This window comes from Pagrus major, chromosome 7, assembly GCF_040436345.1.
Source record: "Pagrus major chromosome 7, Pma_NU_1.0".
Classification (NCBI taxonomy): Eukaryota; Metazoa; Chordata; class Actinopteri; order Spariformes; family Sparidae; genus Pagrus; species Pagrus major.
The window spans coordinates 9,407,357-9,433,450 of record NC_133221.1 but is presented as its reverse complement, the minus strand read 5'-3'; the positions used below and the strand labels follow the sequence as shown (position 1 = coordinate 9,433,450).

The 26,094-nt window shown below is 41.5% G+C and overlaps 1 protein-coding gene across 1 annotated transcript; it reads right to left on the bottom strand.

Moving 5' to 3' along the window:
• Positions 1–400: 400 nt before the first annotated feature.
• On the bottom strand, positions 401–15,496 carry LOC140999199 (protein phosphatase 1 regulatory subunit 12B-like). Its single transcript, XM_073469484.1, has 7 exons — positions 15,037–15,496; positions 9,320–9,336; positions 9,094–9,223; positions 8,730–8,834; positions 8,455–8,505; positions 8,212–8,262; positions 401–1,988 (listed from the first exon to the last, which is right to left on the bottom strand). The coding sequence occupies exons 1-7, from the start codon at positions 15,136–15,138 to the stop codon at positions 1,902–1,904; spliced, it is 543 nt and encodes a 180-aa protein (XP_073325585.1). The 5' UTR covers positions 15,139–15,496; the 3' UTR covers positions 401–1,901.
• Positions 15,497–26,094: the final 10,598 nt, after the last annotated feature.

Genomic DNA, 26,094 nt, shown 5'->3' with positions numbered 1-26,094 from the left:
CCCCGGTGCTTCAGGCTCCCGGTCCAGGTGAGCTATTATGACCGCTACAATGGCTAACAGAGCTTACTAGCTAACGGCAGCTAGCAGGTTCTCTGGTGAATTGGGGTATGAATTCTTACATATTGCACCCTTAAGTAGAGTGAACACTTTCTAATTGCTCAAACAAATACTGAACAACACAATACAGTAGCACCAGTATAGGCTATCTAATGTAAATGAGCTGAAAAGCTTCTTGAAGTTAAGATTAATTGCAGGGCTGTAGTGTTGGACTGCATTACATGTGTGTCTAATAAAGTGGCAACTCAGTATACTTAAGGTATAAGTCATTTAATTAATCGTGGCAATATCATATGCACAACAGAGTTTATGTCAAAATGCACTGTATCATGGAAAGTGCCAGCAACAGTTTATTTGATATTTAAGATCGCACAATATTATGGAGACTTAAAATGTCAGCAGTGATTTCGCAGCGTGCGTCTTGATTTCGGTATTTGTTTTTTTCATCACCTAACGAGAGAGATGGCCAAAAGGTCAACCAAAACAATCGGTGCATTCCTTTCGAAAAAAGGCACTAAACAAAGTATAAAGGTTAAAACTAAGAAATGCATAAATAAATAAATATATCTCTATTACAACACAAAACATAGGACACTTTCTCTCACACACACTCCTCTGTGTAGCTATCCTGCTGTTTGAAGCTGAGCCATTGGATTAAAAAAAGAAAAATCCTCTATGAAGGACAAGCAAAACCAAAAAATGACAAACTGAAGCCACGCAAAGAACTGATGAACAGAATCTGGCAAACACTAAATTATGTTATGTGCTGCTAGTGATGCCCAAGTGATCGAAGATCTGCACCGTCCACTATGTACAAAGTGCATATAGCGAGTACTCTGCCTTTCAGTGCTAACATACAGCCCTCTTTAAATACCAGATACAGTGCGGACATTATACTAAACATAATCCAAAATGATAAATGGGACTGAAATGTCACAAAAATGTTGGAAATGGTTTACAGATCCGCTGTTGTAATGAAAACTATGTGAATATATTCCAGGGTCCTGATACTTGGAGCATAAAAACTGTCAGAAAACATCAATATTGTTTCTAGGATTTTGCTGAGAGGTTTCTGAAGGGAGGTCGCGTTATAAAATGTAAATTAAAGTAGAGCCGAGGGGGGTGAGCAGGCACAGCTGAGTGACAAACCTGAGTAAGTTGATAAGCCAAAACATGCATCTTATTATCCGGAGTATAAATTTTGAAATGATGTATTATATAAAAAAACGTCTGAGAGAAGTTTTAATACATTCTTCGTCTGGAGAAAACATCTAGTGAGTTTGCATCTTACAGCTGTGCTGGCTTCAGTGGTTGAATCCTCAGATGCCTCGGTGGATTTATATTCAAGTTAATGCTTCTGGAACCGCAGCATCTTGGCCGGGTCTCGTTTTTTACTTGGTACGGTCACATTTTATGATTAAAAATTCAGATTATTCAAATGTATCTGCCAGTTTGGCATGGGGGGAAATAGCATGATTAAATGATGATGAATAATTGGCGTCTCTCTTTTGCAATTAAGACGACATTAAAATACTTTTCAGCGGTGCTCAATGTGGCGACAAACGTGATGTCTCAACGTGATGTGTGGGTATAATATCAGACATTCATGCAAACCCCTGGATTTGTTTGAACTGGGCCTCAAAAGGTTATTCAAACAGTACAACTGGTCCCTATTTGGTTGATGTGAAGTTATGTATTTTACAAATCTAATAAAAAGTCCCGACATGAATTGATTTCCATAACTCAGAGAGGAGCCACAACTTCGTGGGACATCGTGGATAATTATTCTGCCATATCAAGGCTGGAGCGTCCACGGACACAGAACAGGAGCGTCAGACATCTTTTCATTTGGACAGTTTGCTGATGACTCGGATGAGAGCCCCGTTCTCATCCTTTAGCCTCTGGTTGTCTGACTTGAGCTCTGTTAAGATCTGGGACAGCAGAAAGGAAAGACAGTATATTAGAAGATTATAACGTCATGACATTTATACACTCAGTGAGATGTATGTTAAAGCTTCAGGTGGTACAGTGACACACTTCACCATCAGGACTATCCGCTGTGATGATAAATAGCCTCGTTCACCGCTAACAACACGTGGACTAAAAGTTGTGCTTCGGTGAAGTTTGAGGCCGAGTTATGAGGACATGCTTCACAGGACTCGATCATGCAGGTGAGGAGTGACGATATGTTTTTGCATGAAAAAAGTGAAAGAGCATGTAGTGAAAGTCAAAGAGAGAGATACACTGAGAGAGGGTCAATTCTCCAAAACTAGGTCATGTCTCTCATGAGGAGCAATGACTAAAAATAACCGCCCTCTCTGCCAAAGTATTTCCCCTCTATTAGAGACAAACAATAACCCTCTGCTCTCGCTGCGGCATATTAAAGATAAACTGGTGAATGAGCAAAGGCACATGGCATCAATTTATTCAGAACCTGTGGCAAATCACCTGTTTGCCTTTAATATTTTGTTTTCTATGTTACCCTTCTCTTTTCACCCCTGCTGTCGGCAGTGCAGTTTAAAAAGAAATAGCTCTGCATTTTAATGTGCTTATTCACATCGTTGCCCAGAGTTAGATGAGAAGATCCACACCACTCGGATATTTGATTTTAAATGTGAAGCTGCAGTTGGCAGCTGGTTAGCTTAGCAACGAGACTGGAAACAAGCCTGGCTCTGTGTAAAGGTTAAAATAAATCTGCCACCAAGCACTTTGAAAGATCGCAAATCAACACAGTAAATCTTTTTTTTTTGTTTCATTTGTGTAAAAACAATAATTTGACAGATTACAGTGTTTGTGTGCTGGAAGAAGGCCAGTTCTTGGTTAGGTGCAGTCATGTCCTGGAGGCTTGGTCACCATTGTTTTGGGGGGTTTTTTCTCAAAGGTGCAATTAACATTGAAACATTCAAAAATCAACCAAAACTAAAATGATCAGAAGTATGTGAAGATTTTTGATGTTATGTCAAAGACATGTATGCATTTTGTTGCAGAAATATCTACTGAAGTTAGCATGCTAACCAGCTAGCCCCAGCCCATCCAGTCTCATAATACTACTTGTACCTCAAGAGGTGATAGTTCCATAGCATAGCTGAGGCCTCCGGAGGTGGGCTTCACAGCTAACCAAGCTAACAAGCTAAGGTCAGCTACAGTTAGCAGCAGATAGTGGTTACTCTGGTGATATGCTGCCCCTTATTTGTTAGGAGTATAAATTTGACAGGTGGCTGATTCTTGCATATTGCACCTATAATGGAATGAACAAATGACGTACAACATGTTAATTAGTGAGCTTTAGAGTTGTCGGTAGGCAAATGTTTTAAACTTTGGACAGCGCCAGCCAAGCTGTTTCTCTCTTTTTTCAGTCTCTTTCTTCAGGGGCCAAAATCTTTCATCAACTTAAGATGGGACAACTGCATGAAATGATCTCGAGCGATTCCTGAGGGGGAAAAACACATGTAGTGCTGTAACTCTGTAACCCTGCCAGCTAAGGAAAACTTTCAAACAGCTGCAAACACTAGGGTTAGAAGAACATGAAGAGTGACCTGTAATTCAGTGCAGAGAAAATGAAGACCGGTAACGATTACAAATGTTTTCTTTTTCTTCCTTTTTTTTTTTTTTTTAATTGTATTCAGCTGGAGAAGTAAATAAATGTCAAATTCTCTGACTACTGACTGGAGGTCGGCCACCACTGACTCAGATTCCCAGACACGTACTGCACATGCATGATGTGTCACTACCGAGGGCTTTAAGGGCACAAGTGCTTTTATTGCGTGTTATTATTATTATTATTGAGATAACACAGTTGTAATTACAGTGATATACTAGGTGGACAAAATCATGTTTTACACAGGATGGGGGCTTCTGTCCCCCTTGTCCCCCTTGTCCCCCCTGTGATTTACGCCTATGCCTTTATGCTACTCTAAAGTAAGCGTTTCCCAACTACAGCTTCATATTGAGCTTATAGACATCAGGGTGGTATCAATCTTCTTTTCTCACTCTCAGCAAAGAAGCAAATAAGCTCTAGAAATGTCAAGCTAAACCTTTAAAGTAACATAATCATCTGTTTTTGTCTCCGACAGGGTTCGTGAGCCAAAACACGCACGGACACGTAATCCGTCACATATGTGTGCTTGCATCTCACCCATTTGCACAGGACTAATGATCTCACACATTTCATTTCCTGTGGAAGACTGTTTCCTTGGCAAACACATTTGCATTGATTACACAGCACATTACGCAGGACCCACATATATTTGACTGCTGCAAATCAATACGGGCTGCAAATGTGTTTATTCTTTATGATGCTTCAGATGTTCAATAGATATGGCCGGAGAAGAAAACAACAACTCAACTAATGAGAAAGGAGTGTTCATGTGATGTGAAGCCCCATGCAACTTGAATGCAGCTAAAAATACACTTCAAAGGAGGCCTGAGAAATGTTCAGGGAGGGGGATGGGTCAGCAGGGTTTGCCCTCAGATGGCCATAAAGAAGACTGGGTGAGAAAGAGTGCAGAGGAAGATGCATTGCAGTGTGTGTGGGGGGGGGAGTGAGCATCGGGAGGGTGCAGGACCTGCCTGAGAGGAACACAGCAGAGGACGAGGGGGCTGTAGAGGCACCAGAAGGACAGAGGAGTGTAGAAGTTATGTGGCTGAGAAGGGGGGAGGAGGAGGAGGAGGGGGAGAAAGGAGGACAGATGATGTCAGAGGAATCAGAGGTCCTCCGTCTCCGGCATGGAGGCCGTCTCAGAGAGGCGGGCGAGGACACGCAGCATGGCTCTATTCTCAGCCAGGAGACACTCGTTCACCCTCCGCAAGCTCTGGACCTGAGCCAGAGCCGGGAAAGCCTGCACAGAGGAGGAGAGAGATACAGAGAGGGGCAGACAGAGAGAGCATGCAGGGAGGCAGGCCGTGTGCAAAGAGAAAGACTCATACAGAGACCCAATACAAATCCACTCGTACAGACATGCGCCCGCACGCCTACACAGACGGGGGACAACAAATAGATCTGAGGGACAAATCAGGAAAACTTACATAAGCGGATATTTACACAACAGGGAGATTTTGAGAAGAAATAGCAAAAGCTGCAACAAGCAAACTAAATCATGAAGCCACTTCTCCTTTGGTTTGTGCACATCACACTGTATGTGGAGAGTGGTAAGGTGCTGAAGTGCTTTGCAAAAGGAGAGGGAGGTAAAATTCATGAAAATTCGCAGAATCCAAAACTCTTTCCAAAAAATTTCACACCTCCATAAGAGTGTAAAAGTCCATTATAAGTCAAAGGAAGAGAAATAATTATTTTTCCCTCCTTCTTGGCCTGACTTTTTGAGGTTAACCTCAATGTGGTTCAAGAGAAACATCTGTGGTTTGTCACGATTCCTGAGGGTAAACCACAGGAAACACACACACACACACACATACTCTCACACACAGGGCACTTGTAGTGTCTCAGGCTCTCCGAACACAAGTCTGTAGACATTGTGGCCAAGGATGAGGTTTAAGGAGGGCATCCAGCTGCTTCTTACAACACCATAACACATTTATTAAAGCAATTTAAAGCTAGCCAGTGTTTGAGACTGAACAGTTCATGCATATAATGTTCTCTTGGTATTATAATAAAACTGTTCAGTTTCTGGAGACGTGCCCTTGGCAAGAGGGAATAAAAGGACAGAGTGAGGAGGGAATGCATAATGACTGTCCTTTATTACATCCTCATAATACTGAGCTCTTTGATATTAAATTAGATCTGACCACACTATCCAGTCCTGCAGATAATTCTGCAAAGTTGCTGTTAATTAGGTTTCAGAGGCTGTTAAGAATTGTTCAGCTTTTCTGCGAGAAATGTAAGACCCTACAAAGTTATCTGACACGATTTCAAAGGGGGAAAGAAGGACAGGCAGTGCAACTGATGTGAAACACCTGAAACTGGAACCACTTAACGGCAGAGTCGCAGTGTCAGCAGGTTCAGACGTGAGGAGGTTGTCTCAGTCCAACCTGCGCCTCCAAGCTGGAGATGAAGCCGAGTTAGTGTGCGCTATCCATGGGAGAGGAGTGGAGTAGCTTTTGAAATGTTGACGCTTCTGTCACCTGCATTGTGTCACAACTGCAGTTTTTATTTATAGCTGTTCTTATTAAACAGCTGCTGCAGCAGCATTTGTCACACTAACAGTGGTGAGAAATCACAGCAGCTGTTACTCTGTTTTCCTGCAGAAAAGACAACTCTGACATTAGTGTGCTGCAGGCTGCTGCGTTTCCTTTCCAGCAGATGGCACAGGTTGGCACAAATCGGACAATAACTGAACAGTTCCCCCTTGTGGAGAATCTCTAACTTGCTAAAACGTGACTAAAAGTGACTTTGTGAGTGAGTGACAAGCCAGCTTTTTGGCGTGCTTTACATCTAAAGAAAAGACAAAAAAAGAAAAGATTGTGCGCCTGTCTAACATTTACAGTATAAAGTACTCAGAGCCTAGCATGTGATATATATATATGTGTGTCCACACGTGTAAACATGCCCGAGCCTCTGACAGAGCAGAGGCATGTGAGGTGACAGGCAGGTGTCAATCACTCCTCTGCATCATTGTGACCACTCACCATCCCCCCTCCCCTGAGACAGCCTGCTCTCAGGGCTGGTACCCACAGCGGAACCGCAGTGGGGCGTCCTGCTGAGGGAACCATGACAACATGGGGGTCAAACATCCACTGCTGAGATGTGTCCTGTCTATAATGTCGTCGTCACTGTCTGCGAACCACATTTTCTCAGAAAGGAGCCATGATTTTATTTATCTTAAGGATTATAACGCTAGCTGGGTTTCCATCCTAATCAAGCTGGATTTCCGAGAGAATCAGCGGCGATGGGATAAAAGGCCGGTGGTGCCACTTTTCCAACCGGGTACCATTAAAAACCACAAAAATGGCCCCCATCCAGCGTAATCCAAGTCTCCGGAAGCCTCAAGATCCCAAACTGATTTGAAAAGACGTTTTTTACAACCTTTTTTAAGCTGAAATCTTCACAGTAGCTGCTAAGCTAAAAGCATTAGCACGCACCCCGTCTGAAGTGGCTGCACAAGCTCGACGTCATGTTGAGGGTACAAATATTGTCAGGGCTTCCCGAGACTTGGATTAAGCAGGATGATTTACCTCGGTTGTTCAGCAGAATGCTGCAACACTGTTTTGCTGTGAGGCTCCGGAAATGTTTTGTATATAATACGACACAACTTCTTCCAACTCTCCATCCGCATGGGGGGAAGTAGACGATGTCAGAATTTTCATTTTTGGGTGAACTTTTCCTTTAAGCACTTTTCGTTCGTAGCTACGCACAAATCTGATGTTTACGTCGACCATTATTTCTCATCGATGCAGTACATTGGAAGTTTCAATCACATGTACGTCATGATTTATTCACTAAGACTGTTTCCGTGGCATCAAGCCAAGCGTAAAAACCTTTTCTGTACATTTCGAGATTTCTCGAAAAATGACTGATCCTATTTCCGATCAGTTTTTTTAAGGCCCAAATTGAAAACGCGTATATAAACCAGCCTAATGTCGCTGTAATTATCTATAAAAATCCAATTAGAATCTCAGCGTGTAATTTTACGACCGTTTGCGCAAACTGCACACATACAGCGCAGATCACGTCTACTCAGGCCTGAAATCACTCTGCTGCTCTGCCCTGTGTCTCTTTGTGAAGCAGAATACACACAGTGCAGCGCAGGAATGTCTCACAAAAGCAGGTCTTTTGGTCTTGGACGGGGTTTGGTATTCAGCTGGAACTAGGTCACAATGTTCACCCCAACAGTGGGATAAGTGGAGCAGGAGAGCAGCAGCACAGGCTCCTCCTCAGCCTGGCAGGAAGTGGCCCAGCAGAACACTGTGGGTAATGAGCCTGAAGCATTAACCTTCCCTCTCCTTGACTCCGAGCCCACCTGTCTAACCACAACCCTGGAGTGTGTTATATGTGTGTGTTTTTGCTCTGTAAAAACACTTTAGGCGTGCTTGATTTAGCATGGGCGAGAGAGGCTTGGCTGGAGGTGTGTACCCTCCAGCACTGTTAGTGTTGTTAAAATGCTGGGGACAAAAACATCACTGAGATTAATGACACATGAGTTATATCAGACAAATATGCCAGTAATTCCAGGGTGGCTTTTTTTTTTTGCATGCACTGACCTTTATCTCGTCCTCCATGTTTGACACTCTTTTCTCAAGAGCTTGTTTTTCCTGTAAATAAAGAAGAAACAAGTAAAAAAGAAAATACGCCTGAGGTCCACTGAAAACCCGAAGAGCGAAAAGCCAGCTAGTTTGCAATAGACAGGAAAATTAAAGAGGAAAAGACCAAAAGAAGACATGGACGCTCATCCATCTTGATAATGCAGATCAAATAAAATGCCAAAAAGTTGCTGGGACACTTACCCTTTTCTCCAAATCAAGCGCTGTAGATCTCTCTGATATTCTGTCGTGCCTCTGGAAGTTAGAAAGGTTGTTACGTTATTGTCAAATAATGGGAACATTTTCTTGAAAATTACATATATATATATATATATATATATATATATATATATATATATATACATATATATATATATATATATATATATATATATATATATATATATATATATATATATATATATATATCAGCCACGACTTTCTTGGGCAATTGTGCCAGCTTCTTTAGTTTCCTCTACCTGGGTGACTTTCTCCAGCTGGGAACGAATCTTGACCAGTTCTTGCTTGCTGTCCTGCAGCCTGGACTTGAGCCTCTCATTCTCATGCAAAGCTTCTGCATACATCTGAAAGTGAGCAAAAATAAAGATTAAGGAAGAGCTTCATTCCTGAGATTCTGCTCTTTTCATGTGCCAGGTCCTTTTTTTTGTTGATAAGAAGAGGTTTTGATTCTGTTTATTCTCATAAAGTCCACTTAAATCTCCATCTCCTTGCCCTTCTTATTGGAATGTTACAAAAATAGATACATGTGCGTGGTGATCCAACAGTCAGGACCTCCGCTTCAAGTGGGATCGTGCTTGTTTCAGCCAAAGTTAGAGTGACTACCTTCTTGTAGTCTTTGGTAGTGGAGTCTTGCTCCTGTCTATTCAGGGCAGCGAGCCTCGTCTCTCTCCTCGTGTAAGAGCTGGTGCGGCCCATCGGTTTGTCCGTCGCACTCTCCCCACTCGAGTCATATCTAAAAGTAACATATTCAGTACACAGTGCTACTTTATTTAGGGCGTTAATTTATTTTTTTTATCAATACATTTCTGTAATATAAGAGGCTCCTTACCTTGACAGTCTTTCATGCTGAAAAACAAAGAATAAATCATGTTAGTTTGATCACTCAGCAGCACCACCACCACAGCATGGGAACGACACAGTGTGAAAAAAATGTTCTGTTGCTGTTAGATCCAGATTTATTTGTTTGATAAGAGCAAACAGAGGCCTGGCAGTGAAATATCTTCCAGTTTGAGAAAACAGAGAACAAAAACTTCCAAGTGAATTATCACAGCGTGTTCAGAGAGCCGGAGTCCCAGAGGGAAGAAGTGCATGCAGAAGTGAGATATAATTCACCCCAACGCTGCACCGACAGGGTTCACGCGGGTCAAACCTCCCTGGTGAGCCCGGTTAATCTTTTAGAACAGGCCGCTGCCACACAAATGCCTGCAGCGTAAAGATGACATCATGACATCAGAAGCTATAAGTATCTCCTGTGTGAAGGGTACGACATCTGACCTCAGACAACAGACTGATAGCAGACTGTCCTGGCAGGTTTTTAGCTATGACTAGTCCAGTGCACGTGGCTGCCTAGTTGCCTGTTGTGTTCACTTACTGAATTTCTTTTCCATTTCTTCATGGAGACCAAGTATTGTGCTACATTCAGAGGGGTTGTTTATGTTTTTTTTCTCTCTCTATTTACCTTAAAAATGTGCCTGTTATTAAAGGGTAACGATTTTAGATTTTACACATGTAAGTGTGTTGACAGGTCTTGGGGAGCAGTAGCAGTACAGAAGTAGCAGAAAGCCTTTTGTTGCTCCAGAAGAAGCTGCATGTAGTCTGATAAATTACCTCCAGTGATGTCATTCTGTGACCAAGTTGCATTGTGGGTAATGTAGGCGCCAGGTTTTGAAAAAGGAATATCCAATTCTACTGTATCAGTTTTGATCATTTGTTTTTAAACTGTCCATGAGTCCAACAGTGTTAAAGGACAGAAGCTCCTCTCTCCCGCAGAAAACACTGCTCCTGAAACGCCTCATCAGTAGTCTCACCTTTAATTCTGTGACTTTGTGACATCACACTACATCACTGTGTCACACATTTACATAATTTATGGCTCGCCACTAGTTTGGCAGGTAAGAACTGATTTAGCACAGCTGCTTTGTTGTTGTTAGAGGTGCTGGGTCAGGCGTGTTCGAGCTGACCAATCAGAGGAGACTGGGTATTCGGGAGGGGGGGTCTTAAAGAGACAGGAGCTAAAACAGCCTTTCAGATGGAGGGGGAATACAGTGCTGCAGCACTGGACAGTATGAGAAAACTGATGTGTTTTTGATGTCTCCTTTGAAGGAGTGCAATACTAGACAAGTGGACTGCTTTTCAAAGCCTGGCGCCTACATTACCAACAATGCAACTGAGCCACTGAGTGACATCACTGGAGGCAATTTTTTAGATTATATGCAGCTTCCTCTGGAGCCACAAAAAGCTTTATACTACTTTTATCACAGAAGTGCTACTCAAGACCTCTGAAGAAACCTTGGTGAACTTACCCTTTAATTATCACATAACTTATGTGTCTACTGTCTTCCTACATTGTGTCTATACAGACCTGTTTCTGCAATGCACACAGCTAAACTTATAGATAGCTCACTGCCGTCAGCTGATATAATTAACACGTGAGAGGACGATAACTGGAAGTGTTTACTATGAGTCAGAGAGACAAAGAGAGAGAGAGAAGATACCGTAATATGAAGCCAGACTTTCCCATGAATATCTACTGCCGTCCCGTAAACTTTACTCATAAATTCAAAAGATTTGAAGTTGATGTCTTGCTGAGGAAATAGGGCTCTTTACACCTCTGTTTGGGAACGCTTTGCAATAAACACCTTGCGTGGTGGTCCAAGCAATCTCAGACACGAAGCAGATGCAGCATCAGAAGCACGGGCTTTATAGGAGGAAAAGTTTATGTCAAAAGGAACAGTGTGCACTGTTATTCCTGAGCTCACATTTGGCTGGTTGGGGGATATTTCATGCAGCGTCAAAGGAGCTATTCCTCAGCAAGTGTTTACATAACTGAGCCAGCGCTGCCTGTCCTTATGTGGTCATGTGCTTAAGCAGAGCCATCCAGGAAAAAACAGACCTCCATGACCTCAGATCATGAAAAAGGGCCAAGGATGGAGCCAAGAGGAGCTCTCACTCAATCCCATTTTCTTGGAGGAGATTCCTCGATCAGGTTCGGTGTACAGTATATTCATTAATCAGCAGGGATGATTGCCCCCCCCCGGTTTTATGAATAAATCATCCTGCAGCCTGCTTTCGGGGAAATTAAATGTAACACAGTCCTTCGCTAAACTCTTTCAAGATTATAAGTTCCTGTACGCAAACCTATTTCACACTGAAGGATTAACAAATTGGTGAAATGAGTTTTTTTTACAAAACCTTCATTTCATAAAACCTTCAGTGAGCCTGGCGGGGTGTGTGTGCGTCTGCGTCATGAAACTTTTTTCTAGCCTGAAACTGAATCATATTTGCAATTCTTCTACTGATAGCAGCTGCACTAATTTGATTCCCTTGTTAGGAAATACAGAGGGAATCAGAAGTAGCACATGTAGCTCGGCAAATTATGTGAGGCTGAGCGGCTTGCAGGAGGACACAATCAACTCGGGGAGAGGGGGGGGAGAAAAACAACAGGGTGTCACACTGATGGAAACTGCCTCCAAACGGGTGCATGCTTGAACCACAGGCGCTCTGTAAACACAACTGCCTTCAGCTCAGTGCTTTGCCAGGACCAACATCATGCACACCAGGGGGGGCAGGGGTATGCATGAGCTCACTGCTACAGTGTAGAGATAATAATGCCAACAGCAGTCTGCGAGAGCCGGCGAGGACTCTTCTTCACCTTTCCTCTGACCTCTTTCACTTTCTCCCCCATTCTGTCACAGCGTCAGTCCTTCAGAGGTGACCGGAGTTTGCAATTGGAAAATCTGAGCTACACACACGCACACACACACCACACACACACATTGTCTCCCTCTCTCTCTCTCGTCACCCCCACCACTGGGACTGACACGGCACACACAACCATAAAAGACGTTTTCTTCCACATTCACACACCTTTTCTCACTCCTCCTTCTCTGTTAACTCTTTACAGAACATCCGAGCCTTTCTGATGACTGAGAGCATCTTCCTCTCTCTTTTTTTTTTATAACGAGCACAGACACTAATGACTCACATCCAGTGGTGAAAGGAGCATTTGGATCAGTCGAAAAATGGCCTCCGACCCGACACGGTATCATACATTATTAGATTGTGATGCAGCAAAGCGTAGGTAGCGTTTTAGTGTCGTAGCAGGTCGAGGCGGAGCTTGTTTTAATTATTTTATATGCAGTTAGTTTAGTCCAGTGGGGGTCAGGCCTCCTCCATAGGGTCGTGAGATGATTGACAGGGTTTGAAAAAGAAGAAAAAACACGCAAATTTATATTCCTTTCTTGACTTTTCTTAAACAATCTTTGCCTTTTATGAAATATTCTTTTAGAGGGGGAATATTGTTTTGGTGAAACTGCAAACAACTCTCAAGTCTCATACAGAAACAGATGGGAACTACTGACTTAATGTGTGGTAGTGTGTTATATTTACTAAGTCTATCAAATGTATTTTTAAGTAAAACGTCAATTTGAAAAGTTAGTAATAGCTTTAGTTGCCAAATAAATGTAGGGCAGTACAAAAACTGATGTGGAGTGGAACTCACAAGTGGCATAAAATGGAAAAACTACTTCAAATTAAAGGAAAACTTCACCCATTAAGAACATATTCAGTCGTTAACTCTTGATGCCGATGCAAAGTAGGGTGAAGTTTGGTGGTCCACAAAACATTTCTGGAGGCAGCATTCTTCTAAACAACTGAAGTAGATGGGGATGTAAAAAAAACACAAGATGGCTCCAAACAGTTAGTCCGGCAAAATCCAAGTCCCTGGAAGCCTCATGATCCCAAATTGATTTAAAAAAGATCTCATTTACACCCTTTTTAAAGATGAATGTTCATTTTTGGGTGACCTTATCCTTTAAATGCAGCAATCCAGTAAATGTCCTCAGTTACATTCCAGCACTACAAACCATCTGCAGAATGATGCGTGTCATCCAATAATGTGAATGTGTTTCTGTTTACACGTCTTCCTGTTGCTCACAGCTGTAACACACATTGCATTGTACTAAGGAGCGCTGTGGTTCTCATCAAAACATTCTGGCAAGTGCTAAAAATACTGCATCAATCCGATTCCACCCCCCTCTGCAGTGCATTCTCTCTCCCATGAAAACTCAATTCAGACCGAGCTGACATCATGGAAAAATGAATGCCCAACTTTCATCATGGATACAGCACATAGAGGAAAGCAGGAAAATGACAGCATCCACTGGTCGCATTCACTGCCCAAAAGACAGAATCAATGTCAATGTCATTTCTTTCCGTCCCTTTGAACATGGCTGTCACTCAGAGCACAGCTCGGCCTGGTGCGCTGACATAAACACAACAGTCAAACAGTCCAACGCCCATGAGAATAAGCCACTTAGACAGAGAAAAAATAACAGGAAATTACAGAAGGAATGTTTCAATCCAAAAGTCTTTTCCAGAAAATGTGGTCAGACTCTCAGAGCTTCAGAGCCAATACCGGCCCCTCTCTCTCACAGGCCAGCAAATGAGCTGAGACGATTGGTTCACAAGTTATTTAATCGTAAACTCGTTTAGGGGGATCAAGAGCAGCTGATTGTACTGTAAATACAGATAATGATGTAGAAATGTGGAAATAACTCGTTATCCTGTCAAACAATATTTGCTTGTTTAACTGCACACGCTTACGAAGACTCGTCCAAATACATATTTACTTTACGAGGCCTGCAGCTAACAACTTTTTTTTTGATCAACTATATGCCAGTTATTTTCTCGATGAATTGTTCTGTCGGTAACACTTCATAATAACAATGATATCATCGCCATCATTAAAAAAAGTACATTTATAGTTAATTAAAGTTTAGTTAATAGTTTTTTCACTGTTAAAAAACAAAGAAAAGCTTCATTCAGCAATAGTTAAGTTTTATAATCATCAGCTGCAACTTTATAATGGCCATCCAATGATTTTTATGGATGAACTACACAGTATTTATTACTTATTTACAATGTATAATAAACATTAGTTGCAACTTTACAACAAACATGGATTAATAAAGCACTTCGTTGTTTGTTAACAGTGAAATAACTATGAATAAAGGTTGATAAACTATACATTTACCATTTATTAATGATGGCCATCTAAACTGTTACAGTTCTGTCAAAAAAAGTCATGAAATAGTTTTTTTAGTTAGTTCAAAGTGATATGTCAAAAATCCAAATATATTAAGTTTTCTGTCATAGATGACAAAGAAAAGTAGCCATTCCTGTCATTTGAGTGGCTCAATTTATGTTTTTTTCTTTAAAAATGTACATTTCTGGACCTACCGACTAACCTATAAAATGTTTTAGCTCTACTTTACTCAGATTTTGTGCTGCAGATGTGATGCTGCCTTTGAAGATTTAGACTGAATCCTGGAAAGTTAATCCTGTTCATGGATCAATCACAAACACCTACTGAGAGAGAAGATGCTTTCCTTAAGTTTCTTCAAGTTTGGATTAATATAATACCAAGTGAGTTAGCAGTGAGTAACAGCTCCACAGATATATGTGAGATATATGAGAATAGACACAATTCTCCTGTTAAGTTGGTGCAATCATAAAGTTTAAAATAAAAAAAGCTTCTGGTCTTACTCTGTAGTTTTTGTCTGTAGGGGACGGAGAGGAAGGTGGTGACTCTGTCAGTGACTTCCTGGTGCGAGTCAGGTCCTTGGTGCGTGGGTAGTAGGATGACATCTCCCCCCTCTACCCTGGACTGGCAGGTCAACGTCTACTGTAACATTCAGCGAGGCCACCGGCAGATAACAGCTGCACAGACTGCACAGATTCCCTCAAGCAACAGTGACGCAGATGCCCATGACTGCGATCCCGGGGAATCCTCAGCAACAACAGGTGTGTGTGTGTGTGTGTGTGTGTGTGTGTGTGTGTATAATGTGTGTGTGTTTGAGTCCAGCTTCACACTCCCATGAGCTGGAGAGAGCTGCTGCTGCTGCGGCTAAGTTTGGAAGGATTTCAGATGTGTGGTCACGCCTTCTTCAAAGCTCAAGCAGTGAAGAAATAATCAGTTAAAAATGCAAAGAACAACAAATAACTGAGAGAAACTACTCTGGAACTAATAAAACCAACAAATTATCATCCCTCTGTAAACACTGAGGTCCCTGATGAAATGTGGAAAAGTCCAAAAGGCAGCAGCCAAGAGAGAAAAGTTTGTTCCCAATGCTGCTTCTTCCAATGTTTCCCAAAGTTATACTCTCCATCTCCCTCCCTCCCTTCGCTTTCTCTCCCTCCTTCTCCTTTCACTGCTTGGTCGCCCTCCCAGCAGTCCCTCCACCCCCACCCCACCGCCGCTTGCTTCTCCCTGCTGTCTTCGGCTCTGGCAGCCTGCCAGAGGCTCTGCTATGGCAGGACTCGGCACTGAGGGCTAAAATTGTCCACTGATGTGGACGAGGATAAGGGGAGGTGGAGCACAAAGCCAGAGTCGGAGGGGGGTGGGGTGGTGCGGGGGGAGAGCTGCAGCAGTTCGTGTCCTGGAAGGTCAACACACATTATTACCTGAGGAGCCATCAACAACCGAAAGGTGTCAAGTGGCTCTGTACACGGCACAGTGTGATAGAGAGGAGATGCTGTTGGCAGAAGTTTTTTACACGGTGTTAACACATTTCCTCTCGGTCAAATTTGTCTGATCTCTTTTAGATTTTAGTCCTGCAGTGCTCACAAACCGGTGGTGATTTTGTTTTCAGCCCCTCTTGTTGCCTCGGTGAATCAGTGGAAATATTACGTTTTTCTTCCACCTTTCTTCGAGTCCATGGGTCACCCACTAATTACCTCCACCGAGAAGGTTGGGATTTTGGTCCAGTTTTTTGGATTGTTTTTCAGCAAGATTACAGAAAAACGACTTGCTGATTTGCATTAAACTCGGTGATCTGATGAGCAGATCTGAATAGTGGGGCGGACACACTTTTGCCAATACATCTCACAATCTGATAGATGGCAGGAAGGTTCAGTTATGACGAAACATAACCAATTGTAGAAACCAGTGTTTCGAAACATGCTGTTCGACACAGATGATCTGCTAATGTGAGGAGTTTACAGATCCAGTCTTAAGTCTCCTGAACTGCTCACAGACTCAGCAGCCCCGATAATGCCAAACATGTTTGATATTTAGGATTTAAAATCTGGATGATGACATCGGTGCTTTCTCATCTATCTATGAGAGAGCCATCCTGGAGCAGCTGACGGTAAACATTCAATCCCTTGAGGCTAACGTTAGCTAGCATAGTACTGTTGACTCTCACCTCCAGTCCTCACTGAAGAACAGGAAACCCGTGTTGACCGTGTCTCCCCACTCAACTCGACTCATCTAACCTTCTGCTTTTGTTTGTTTCTCCCTGCAACGCATTAGCACCGCGAGTCGTTGCTCATGCCAATCTCCATTTTGTTTATGTCTGCTTCCCCACGAGATCACGTGAGACCAGCCTCAGTCCGCAGAGCCACAAAGCGAGGGCGCCGAAGTCAAATACTGCCTCCATATCACAATCCACAAAAATGTTGAAACTTAACGCTTCACAAGAACTATACTATAACGCTATCATACCGACTGATGCATTTAACTCTCCGCAAGAAAGTGAATAAGTGAATCTCACGAAATGCTGCACTTTTTACTTTTGAGCGACCCCTCTTCCCCCCACTTTTCCCCCCATAGTTGGCTGGAACCGCCTAATCTTCCTTTTACAGAGAGGTTCGCAGCGCCTCACATCTCCTGAACTCCCTCATCCTTGCTCGGGGCAAGACGATTGCAGAAAAGAAAGGACTGAAAAGAATTACACAAAAAAAGCAGAGGGAGAAAAAAAAGCAACACGGAGAGAAAATATAAGAGAAAGAAAAAGGAGGCAGAAAATACTCGATTATTTACCAAAAAGACTTTCAGTTGAGCGTTAGTGCACAACCATCCACCTCCAAAAACATTACTCTGAGATGCTGAAGCTCTTCTTAAAAAAGGCTGATGATCCCAGCGTGAGTTTCTAAACTATTCTGTATGGTGAGGGGATAGTTTGAGATATTACGCTCCAAATACTGAAACCGACAACAGGATTTAACCTGTATGGACAGAATATTTGCAAAACCTGTTCTTCAGAGACCTCTGAGAATTTGACTTGAGTGTTTTATCAGCGTTTGAGCCGAAGTGGAGGGCCCCCAGCATGATCCTCACTCTAGTTTCAGGTGTTTCCATACGATATATTATCCTCAAACATTTCTAAAAAGCCACAGAAGCAGCTATCAGAGTTTACATGATTCTTTGAGTAAACTTGGAGGATCAGGACGCCTTTCCAGCAGGATCTAATTACTGAAATCCCAGAATAAAATGCTACCGTCGTTTAAAAACTGTCTGCGAAGGCATTCTTGCTTTCTCTGTCTGTTTATTCCATTTATCGCAATTGCCACCAACAGTCTTAAAAGTAGCAGAATCCCTGAGCTGATGTGCTCTACACCTGTCTTTCTGTGGAAAATCTGCTCTGATCATCACAGAGTCACGCAGCGGTCGGCTCTGGTGATGGGCAGCCTTTCATGCTTCTGATGAACCCTCGCTGCTCGGTATGATTATCACAGACAGATATAGTCCTCTCGGTAACGCTAAGAGACTCTCATGTTACCAACAGATCTCTGTTTCAGATTCCACTGCAGGGGACAGCTGAACCGCTGACCTGGAGTCAGCTCACAGGGAAATACCACTTTCAATTCATGCCATATAATCTAGTAAAAGTCGCCCTTCGCTGTCTTATCATCCCCCGTCCCCCCTTTCTCTGTCCTGTTCGCTGTGATATCTATTTTTATCTTCTTTGGAGAAACACAGTGAAATAAAATATCCTCGCTGGAACTCGAAGTGAATTGCCAGGTTGCACCCAAAAGGAGGATTTAGCGGTGAGGTTCAGGGTTTTTTATCAGCACACAGGTGGAGGGAGCAAGCGGTTTAGAGGGTGAAAGGGAAAGGAAAGTCTGAATCTGAAGACTTAGCAGAGAGCGCCTCAGTTTTGCCCAATATGGTATGGAATGCTGAGACACCTCAGACATGTGATGTGAAGAAGCAAAGCGACTTAGACGGAGGGGAGGGGGGTTGCTCTCCCTGGACTGTCTTTTTCTTTGAGACATTAAACAGCACTTCTTGTTCTTCTTTCTGTGAACGCATGCTTCACGTCTACGATTGCGGTACATCTCAAAATATTGCATCAGAGATCAGAGCTTTAGCTGCCTTTGAAGCATACTTAGCTTTTGCGTGAGGGGGGGAAAAACAGGATGTGAATATGAAACAATGGAGCTAATGAATATTGAGCAATAACATTTGTGTCTATGAAATTCTCAGCTGTGAAGTAGGGGCCGCGCAATCGATTGAAATATGATCAAAATGGCAATGTGGGGAAGTGCAAAATTCAAATCACAAGATTATTTAAATGTGTAAACAAAACGGCATTTAAATGTAGAAATGTAGTGCTGCGTGTCTTCGTGTTCTTAATAGTTTTTTACAGTAAAAATGAAAATTGTGATGCAAAAACGATCATTCCCTGTAATCTTGAATCATATCACAATCACAATATCTGTCAAAATAATCGCCATAGACTTTTTTAATATATATCGTGCACCCCTATTAATATCTAAAAGCCCTTTTCATGAATAAGATACCATTTTTACTTTGATGATAACCACTTACATTTAGAAACATATTTTCAAGGTGTCTCTCCTCTGTGAATACTCTCGCTCTGTCATAAAATATGAAAGTCATTTGGCGCCATCTAGTGGCACTAAGAGGAAACAACAGGAAGCATTTTTGCCATCAAGCAGAGTAACTCGAATCATCTGATTTCTGTGGCTTGCTGTGATTAAAAGAGCATAATAGTTATCCACACACCTCCGCAGAGTTGTAGTCTGAACCTTGGTCATCACAGCGGTGTCGTTTTTGATGCTGCTTTGCGCTGAAGGTAAGCTGTGCCGGATCTTCAACTGGGTTCTGGTTTTCATCTCTCCACCATCGCTCACCCACCGCACCTGCACAGGAAGGCATTTTATTGCACACATGTATGAATCACTGTTGAAAATGAGCAATGACAACACACCATTTTAAATCACTCCTGCTTTTCAACACTGATTTTGGTGCGTTTATCTTTGTTTTATTCAGGTTTTACTTGTTTTATTCAGGTTTTACTTGTTTTATTCAGGTTTTACATACAGTATTTTTGTCCCCCTTGTTTGATTCATTCTGTTGTCTTTATATTATATATATTTGTAGTTGCCACTGTGCTTTTCCTTGTGACTCTTTCATTGTTCCGCTATGTACTCGCCCCTTATTCTGCTCCAAGAGCCCTCAGATCAGAGAACCAAATCCTGTTAACAGTACCACGGTCCAGACTTAAAACAAAAGGGAGACTTTTTGGCAGACACGAGGATCACAACCTGTTCACGCTGGGCTCATTTCACATATAAAACATTAAATATTTACTTATTTGATGTGATTGCAATACTTAAGGTAAGAGGTATCACTTTAATACATGTCTACATATTGGTTTATAATTTGGTGAGAAGAAAACAAAATCTGAAAAAGTTTGCAAATATCTGGATGATTCAGCAGTGGGATCTGTGGGATCTGTGGGATCTGTGGGATTCAACACACACAATCAAAACCCTGAATGTTGTCCTGACCTCTGAAGGAGTTGCTGCAGTAAGGCGGGCCACAGGATCCAGCAATAGATGCATATGAAGCATTTGGCATTGGAGACTCAGCAAGGGTTTCTAACCTGGGTTCAATGTTCCCCTGCTGTACATGCACGAGAAGAAAACAGAACTTACTGATGAATCACAAACATCCTCCAGAGCTACAAACCAACCATTTCTGAAGCAAGGAAGCCTAAACTGATTCCTGTATACATTTATCCTGCTAACCTCATCCAGTTTGCTCCATTTCGCACTGATCTCGCTTGTTTCCGTGGACTCTGTCAGGCTGATTCTGACTCTCCTGTCATCTGTCAAGCCTCTCCTCACACATGACCTCTCATCCAGGGTGCCTCCTTCCTCCGTCTGCCTGTCCTGAGGAGACAGGCTGTTGGTCTGCCGAGCCTCTTTCAGATCTGTCAGAGTCACACCCTGCAGGACATGTACACAGCTTCAACAGTCAAACACAATCCAGCGAAAGCTAGACTTCTGTATGCCTTTTGTTCTTTACCTGTGTCGACCTGCGGGTCTGTCTGGCATGACGAGACTTCGCTTTCCTCTGAGACTCCGCTTCATCATCCCTGACCGGGGTCAGATACGACCTGCAACAGGGAAAAAACAACAGTAAACACAGAGCTTTAAAGTAAGAAGGGTGACACAATAGGATACTGTCACAGAAATACACAGAGGGCAAATAAGGCAAACAGAAAAATAAATTAAAAATAGTAATAATAATAATTTGTATTAATATTTAATGCTCCAAAATGGTATCAGCATTAAATACGAATGAAATATGTCGAACAGCCAGACTCAATATTATGTGTTTTGACTTTAAGGCATACAGAAAGAACTTACTTCCTGTCTCTTTGCAATTTTTTATTAAAATGATTTCATCAGTTAATCCATTTTTTTATTTGAACTTTAATCATTTTAAAATAGCACAATAAGGTGATTGATTTTTTATTATTTTCTATTTATATATTTGTATATTTTTATTGGATCATTGTCTATTGATTGGTTAGCTTTTCTTCTTCTGTGCGTACTTCTTGTTGACGTCTCTTTTTTGTTGCATTTTTCCAAATTATGATATATTAAAATGTATTATTGTTTTTTTTTCTATAGAAGGGGTCTGTATAAGTACTTTTGAATTTTTTAAATATATTTTATATGCTCTGTGCTTTGTATTTATGATTTCTCTTTATTTTATTTTTTTACTTTATTTTTTATTCTCATTTTTATATTATTTTATTCTATTTGCATATTTAAGCACTTTGTAACCTGGGTTTAGAAAGGTGCTATACAAATAAAGTTTTACTTGGGCAACTTACTTACAGGCTTGGGAAGTAAAGGAATACGTGTAATGGGATTATCTAATTAGGATACAAAAAAAGGAAACTGTACTCCGGTAAAGCTACAGAAATGTTTTTTTTATTAGATTACAGATACATTCAGTTAAAAGGCATTCTTACCAAAGACACAATCATCATTCAGATTCAATAAAAGTCATCGTATTGATATTTTATTTCTCTAGTCATTATATGATTGGTGTTAAGGTAATCCAAAAGTAACAGGTAGTAATCAAATTACATTACTTCAATATTGTGATGCTTGGATTTTAACAGGTAATTAGTAACTGTATCAGAATACATTTTGATGTAATCCTCCCAACCCTGTTTACACACAGTACATACTACATTTTGAAAGCTAAAGTTTGTCAGACTCCACCAGTAACACTGCAGGACCCATTTGTATTATAGATTATAGTTATTATACATATATATGCCTTTCTGTCAGTTTCCCACTATACGTCGAAGGTTTTCTTTGAATTATTGTAATGAAATTATTTAACTTGTTTATTGTTTGGTAATTGTATAAAAGTCAAAATATAAAATCTACATGTTTCTTGTTATAAATGCAAAAAATGTCCCAAAGCCACTTCCTGCTGTGTATCTTTAATTGTGACCTCGTGCTTTATCAGCAGGTGTAACATCCCACTGACTTACATTTCAAATTATTTCTCCCTGCTCCATGCACCACCCCAGCAACTCATTTTAACAGAAAATGCAATAAATTAAGGAAGAAAGATGCTCTGAAAATGCATTTTTCATTGTGACTTCAAGACCTGAGCACCATTTCCGCCGGTGGCTTCACGGACAGACGGAAAGAGCTGAGCAAGCATCAGTGGAGAGGCTCATGTTTTACCCAGAGAGCTGCCTGCCCCTCCTCTGCTAAGCTTTTACTGGTATCGATCTCCTGGTTGTGAAGTCACCCTGAATCCTGAGTGAGAGGCTGGTCAGCCGCACATACTGCTGTATAATGTACAAAGCATAGGATGTGGACTCCTCGATCTATAGGCTGATACCACAAATGACAGAGTACAACAATCAACCACAAAACATGTCAGCACTGCCCTTCTGCTGATGCTCCATTTAGTGAAGTTTAGATTTGTATCCAGCCACACTGGGACGACAACAAAATCTGCAACCCATACACAGCAAAAGGCTGTGTAAATGTAAATTATTAATAAAACAGTTGCCAAGAATAATATCCTGAAGCCATTAATTACCAATGTACATAAGAAAGCTAAACAAAGATCAAAGAGAGTAATTAATTTCCAGTCCCCAAAGCAACAAACTACAAGCTCACCAGTTCTGAGAGGCCTGCAGCACCTGTACAGAGCAGCAGAGCTGTTCTCCAGTAAAGAGGACAAAAACGTGAGCACCGGGAGCTTCGACCTAAATGGTGGCTCGTCAGAAGGACAGCGCATCGTGACTCAGTCTCTCCGAGGACTTACCTGGCAACAAAAGCCTGCATGGTCCCGGTGGAAGGTCAGGAGACTGAGGTGCTGAGACACTGCAGCAGTGATGAGTAGGAGACGCTGGATGAAATGACTCTGATCCAGGCTACACAGCAGAGAGAGGAAGAGGGAGAGGGAGAAAGGGAGGGAGAGGGAGAGAGACTTCCTGTCTATATGCACACATAATCAATTTGGACTCTCTGTCTACCGAGGACTGATGCAAGCAAGTCAGTACACACTTTGGTTCAACGGGTGCACGGCAAACACGTTTCTGAAGTCTGGTGAGAGGAAGTTTTATTTGATCAGATGATTTACCAGAATAAATGTTGGCAAGGAACGATCCTGCCAAACCACAGTTAAGTTAAAACTTTTCATTTCTCTCCGTTGCAACTGTATGGTTGTTTCTGTTCAATTTTCAAAGGTGACACAATGCTACAACCATATTCACACAGCGGCCATTTTCCTCTGACATCACGCTCAGAGTGGGAAAGTCAAATGTGCTGTGTGACAGGTTGCAAGTCCTATAAATGTAGGGAATTTTACTTTAAATGTTATAAGTCTGCTTTCTGATTGATCAGCAAGTAAAAGAAAGACGATGGATAGTGAAAATCCACAGGGACATCAGGCCACACTTCCAAGGTAAAACAACATATTTGAATACCCATTTGCTAACGTATTACTGTTTGATAGTGTTACATGATACGATAGGTAAGGCGAGAATTAATTCTAAAATATCATCGAATATCTTGGACACATTTGCACTCATAATGTACAGTATGTGGTTGCTTATTCTAATCCTAATACAATATCCACGTATGGTGGAAATGATATGGATGGAATATGATCTGAATTGCGTACAACACAACAGCACAGAATCGAGTATAGAAAAGTGAAAGAAGCAGGGTTTATTTTAAAAACAACAAGACAAGTGTCATACTGACAGTAACCAAAGCCTTGGCAAAAACGGTGCATATTGTAAAAGTCAACATCAGGCTTAGTGACAATGTACAGTGATGTCCAAAAGTCTTACTATACTACCAAGAACTCTGTAGAACCACTTATCGCTTGAGACTTTCCACATTTGTGAAGCATGACTACAAAAACATCTGCAAACAAACAAACAAAAGATTAGGTATTTGCTCTAATCACAGCGTGCAGTCTGCATCGGAGCATTACTTGATAATTCACATTATTCCAGTTGTCTGTAGAGCACCTCAGAGAGAGTCTTGTGATGTAGCCTTCTGTTTTGCTTGTTATTTGTTTCTAATGTTCCCAGACATGTTCAGCAGGGTTGAGATCTTGTGACTGTGGATATAAGAGCCATGAAGACCTCCTGCTCCTCCTCCAGATTTCAGTCCTGGCATAGTTTGGATCCATGTCAGTGGTCAGTGTCCTGTTTGAAGACTCCTCTCCTGCACAACCTAAACCTAGAAACTCTGACATAGCTTTGCAATGTGAAGAAGTCCTTCTGTTTGGTTTCAGTGCAACTGTTCGGCTACTGTTTGAATCTGGTTTTAGGAGTAGTTGCATCCATCTATCATGTTATTTATGACTGTCAAGTTAAAAAATCACCCTCTCATTGCCAACTAAATCTTGGCACCATTTAGTCAAAATGCTGGTTTTTCTTAATTGTCATTTGATAGAACATGTTAGCTTGGCACAACATACTGATCTTTAGTTGGTGTCAATTGAAGTTGAATTGTTTTGGATGAAAATATCCCTCCAAACAGAGCTGCCGATCGACACTGCAATAGTTTTCCATCCATCTGGAGAGCAATTTGTCTGCGAGGTGCTTCGATTAGCTCTTCTGAAAGTTACAAACAACTGCTTAACTTGCAAAAGTCACTCAAAACATTATCAGTAGTGACAATAATGCTTTAAATGATGCAAAGTCTGAACTAACTAAATAATGTACTTTTGAAACAGTTCTTAGTAGAAGACTCAGACTTTTAGACCACTGTATCTTACAATACTACAGGCGTGTTCTGTCTGACTGGAGCTGGATTCAGTAAAAAAAAAAAAATCATTAGCCAAACTGAGTCAAGCAAACCTCCAGTTTTTAAGTACTGAAGCACATACATATGCTTTAAAAAGTAAAAAACAAAACAAAATCTATCATCTACAGTCCTTTTCTATGGAAGCCTTGAGGGGTAAGTGAGAAAACAACGCCCTGATCTAATCTCTAAAATGCTGGTTACATTGAACACGTCACGTATGCAGCAGAGCATGTAATCAATGAAACTGGCCACACCAGGCATGAGAGCAGAGTGGGGGTGGTGAATAAGTGCCACAGAGATCCACTCTTCAGGCATAAAAAGGGCCAGTCTGCCATTTTTTACCAGACTTTCATTGTATACTTTGTTAAATTACACTTCTGGTATACAGTGGATGACTCTAGTTAGCAGTGTGGGTTGCGAGTTGACTCCTTTCACCTTAAAGTAAATAAAAAATAAAAGATGCTCAGTTACTTTATCCCTTAATTTGCTTACTGGAGTCTGTAGATGGTAACTTACCCATATTACACAAACTCAAAGTTTCACAGCGCTGTGCTGGGTCTCAATAACTAAAGCTCACCATCTTGTCCTATGTAGTACGTGAGCTGCAGGTGAAGCCAGTTTAAGGTACATTTCACTGCATGCGTTACGTGTTGAATGTAGCCAAAGTGTACGTCTGATCTAAATTGTTTTCTGTATCGTGTTGTTGACTTAAGACAGAGACTGCGAATCAGCCATGCCTATAAGTTTATCTAGATGTAATCATGTACTATCCCTGTCAAATAAACCAGTAAAATAAATAAATCTGTCAAATCTTTCTAACTTCCTTTCTTGTCCATCTGAAAACAGGTGGAAAAAAAAGGTTTTGGCAGTGATTTCTTTTTTTTGTCATTGGCTTTTGTCAGTGGGCAAATAAAACATTTGCATTCACCGGTGAAGCAAAATTCAACACAGGTGAACGTCTGATGGCGAAGTTGCGGCCACAACCAATCGGAAACATATGTGTGTGGTTGTCCCCTCAAACAGCAAATGTTCTGTGTGCCTCACATCCTGCACAACCCATGAAAAAAGTATGATAACACTGCTTCTTGTTTCTAGCAAAACTTTTCTCTGATTTGTTTCACAAATGAATAAGAAAATGTCAGGAACGTAGAAAGATTAAACTGGCAAAATCTTTTTTTAGTCATAAACACAGGAGAGAAA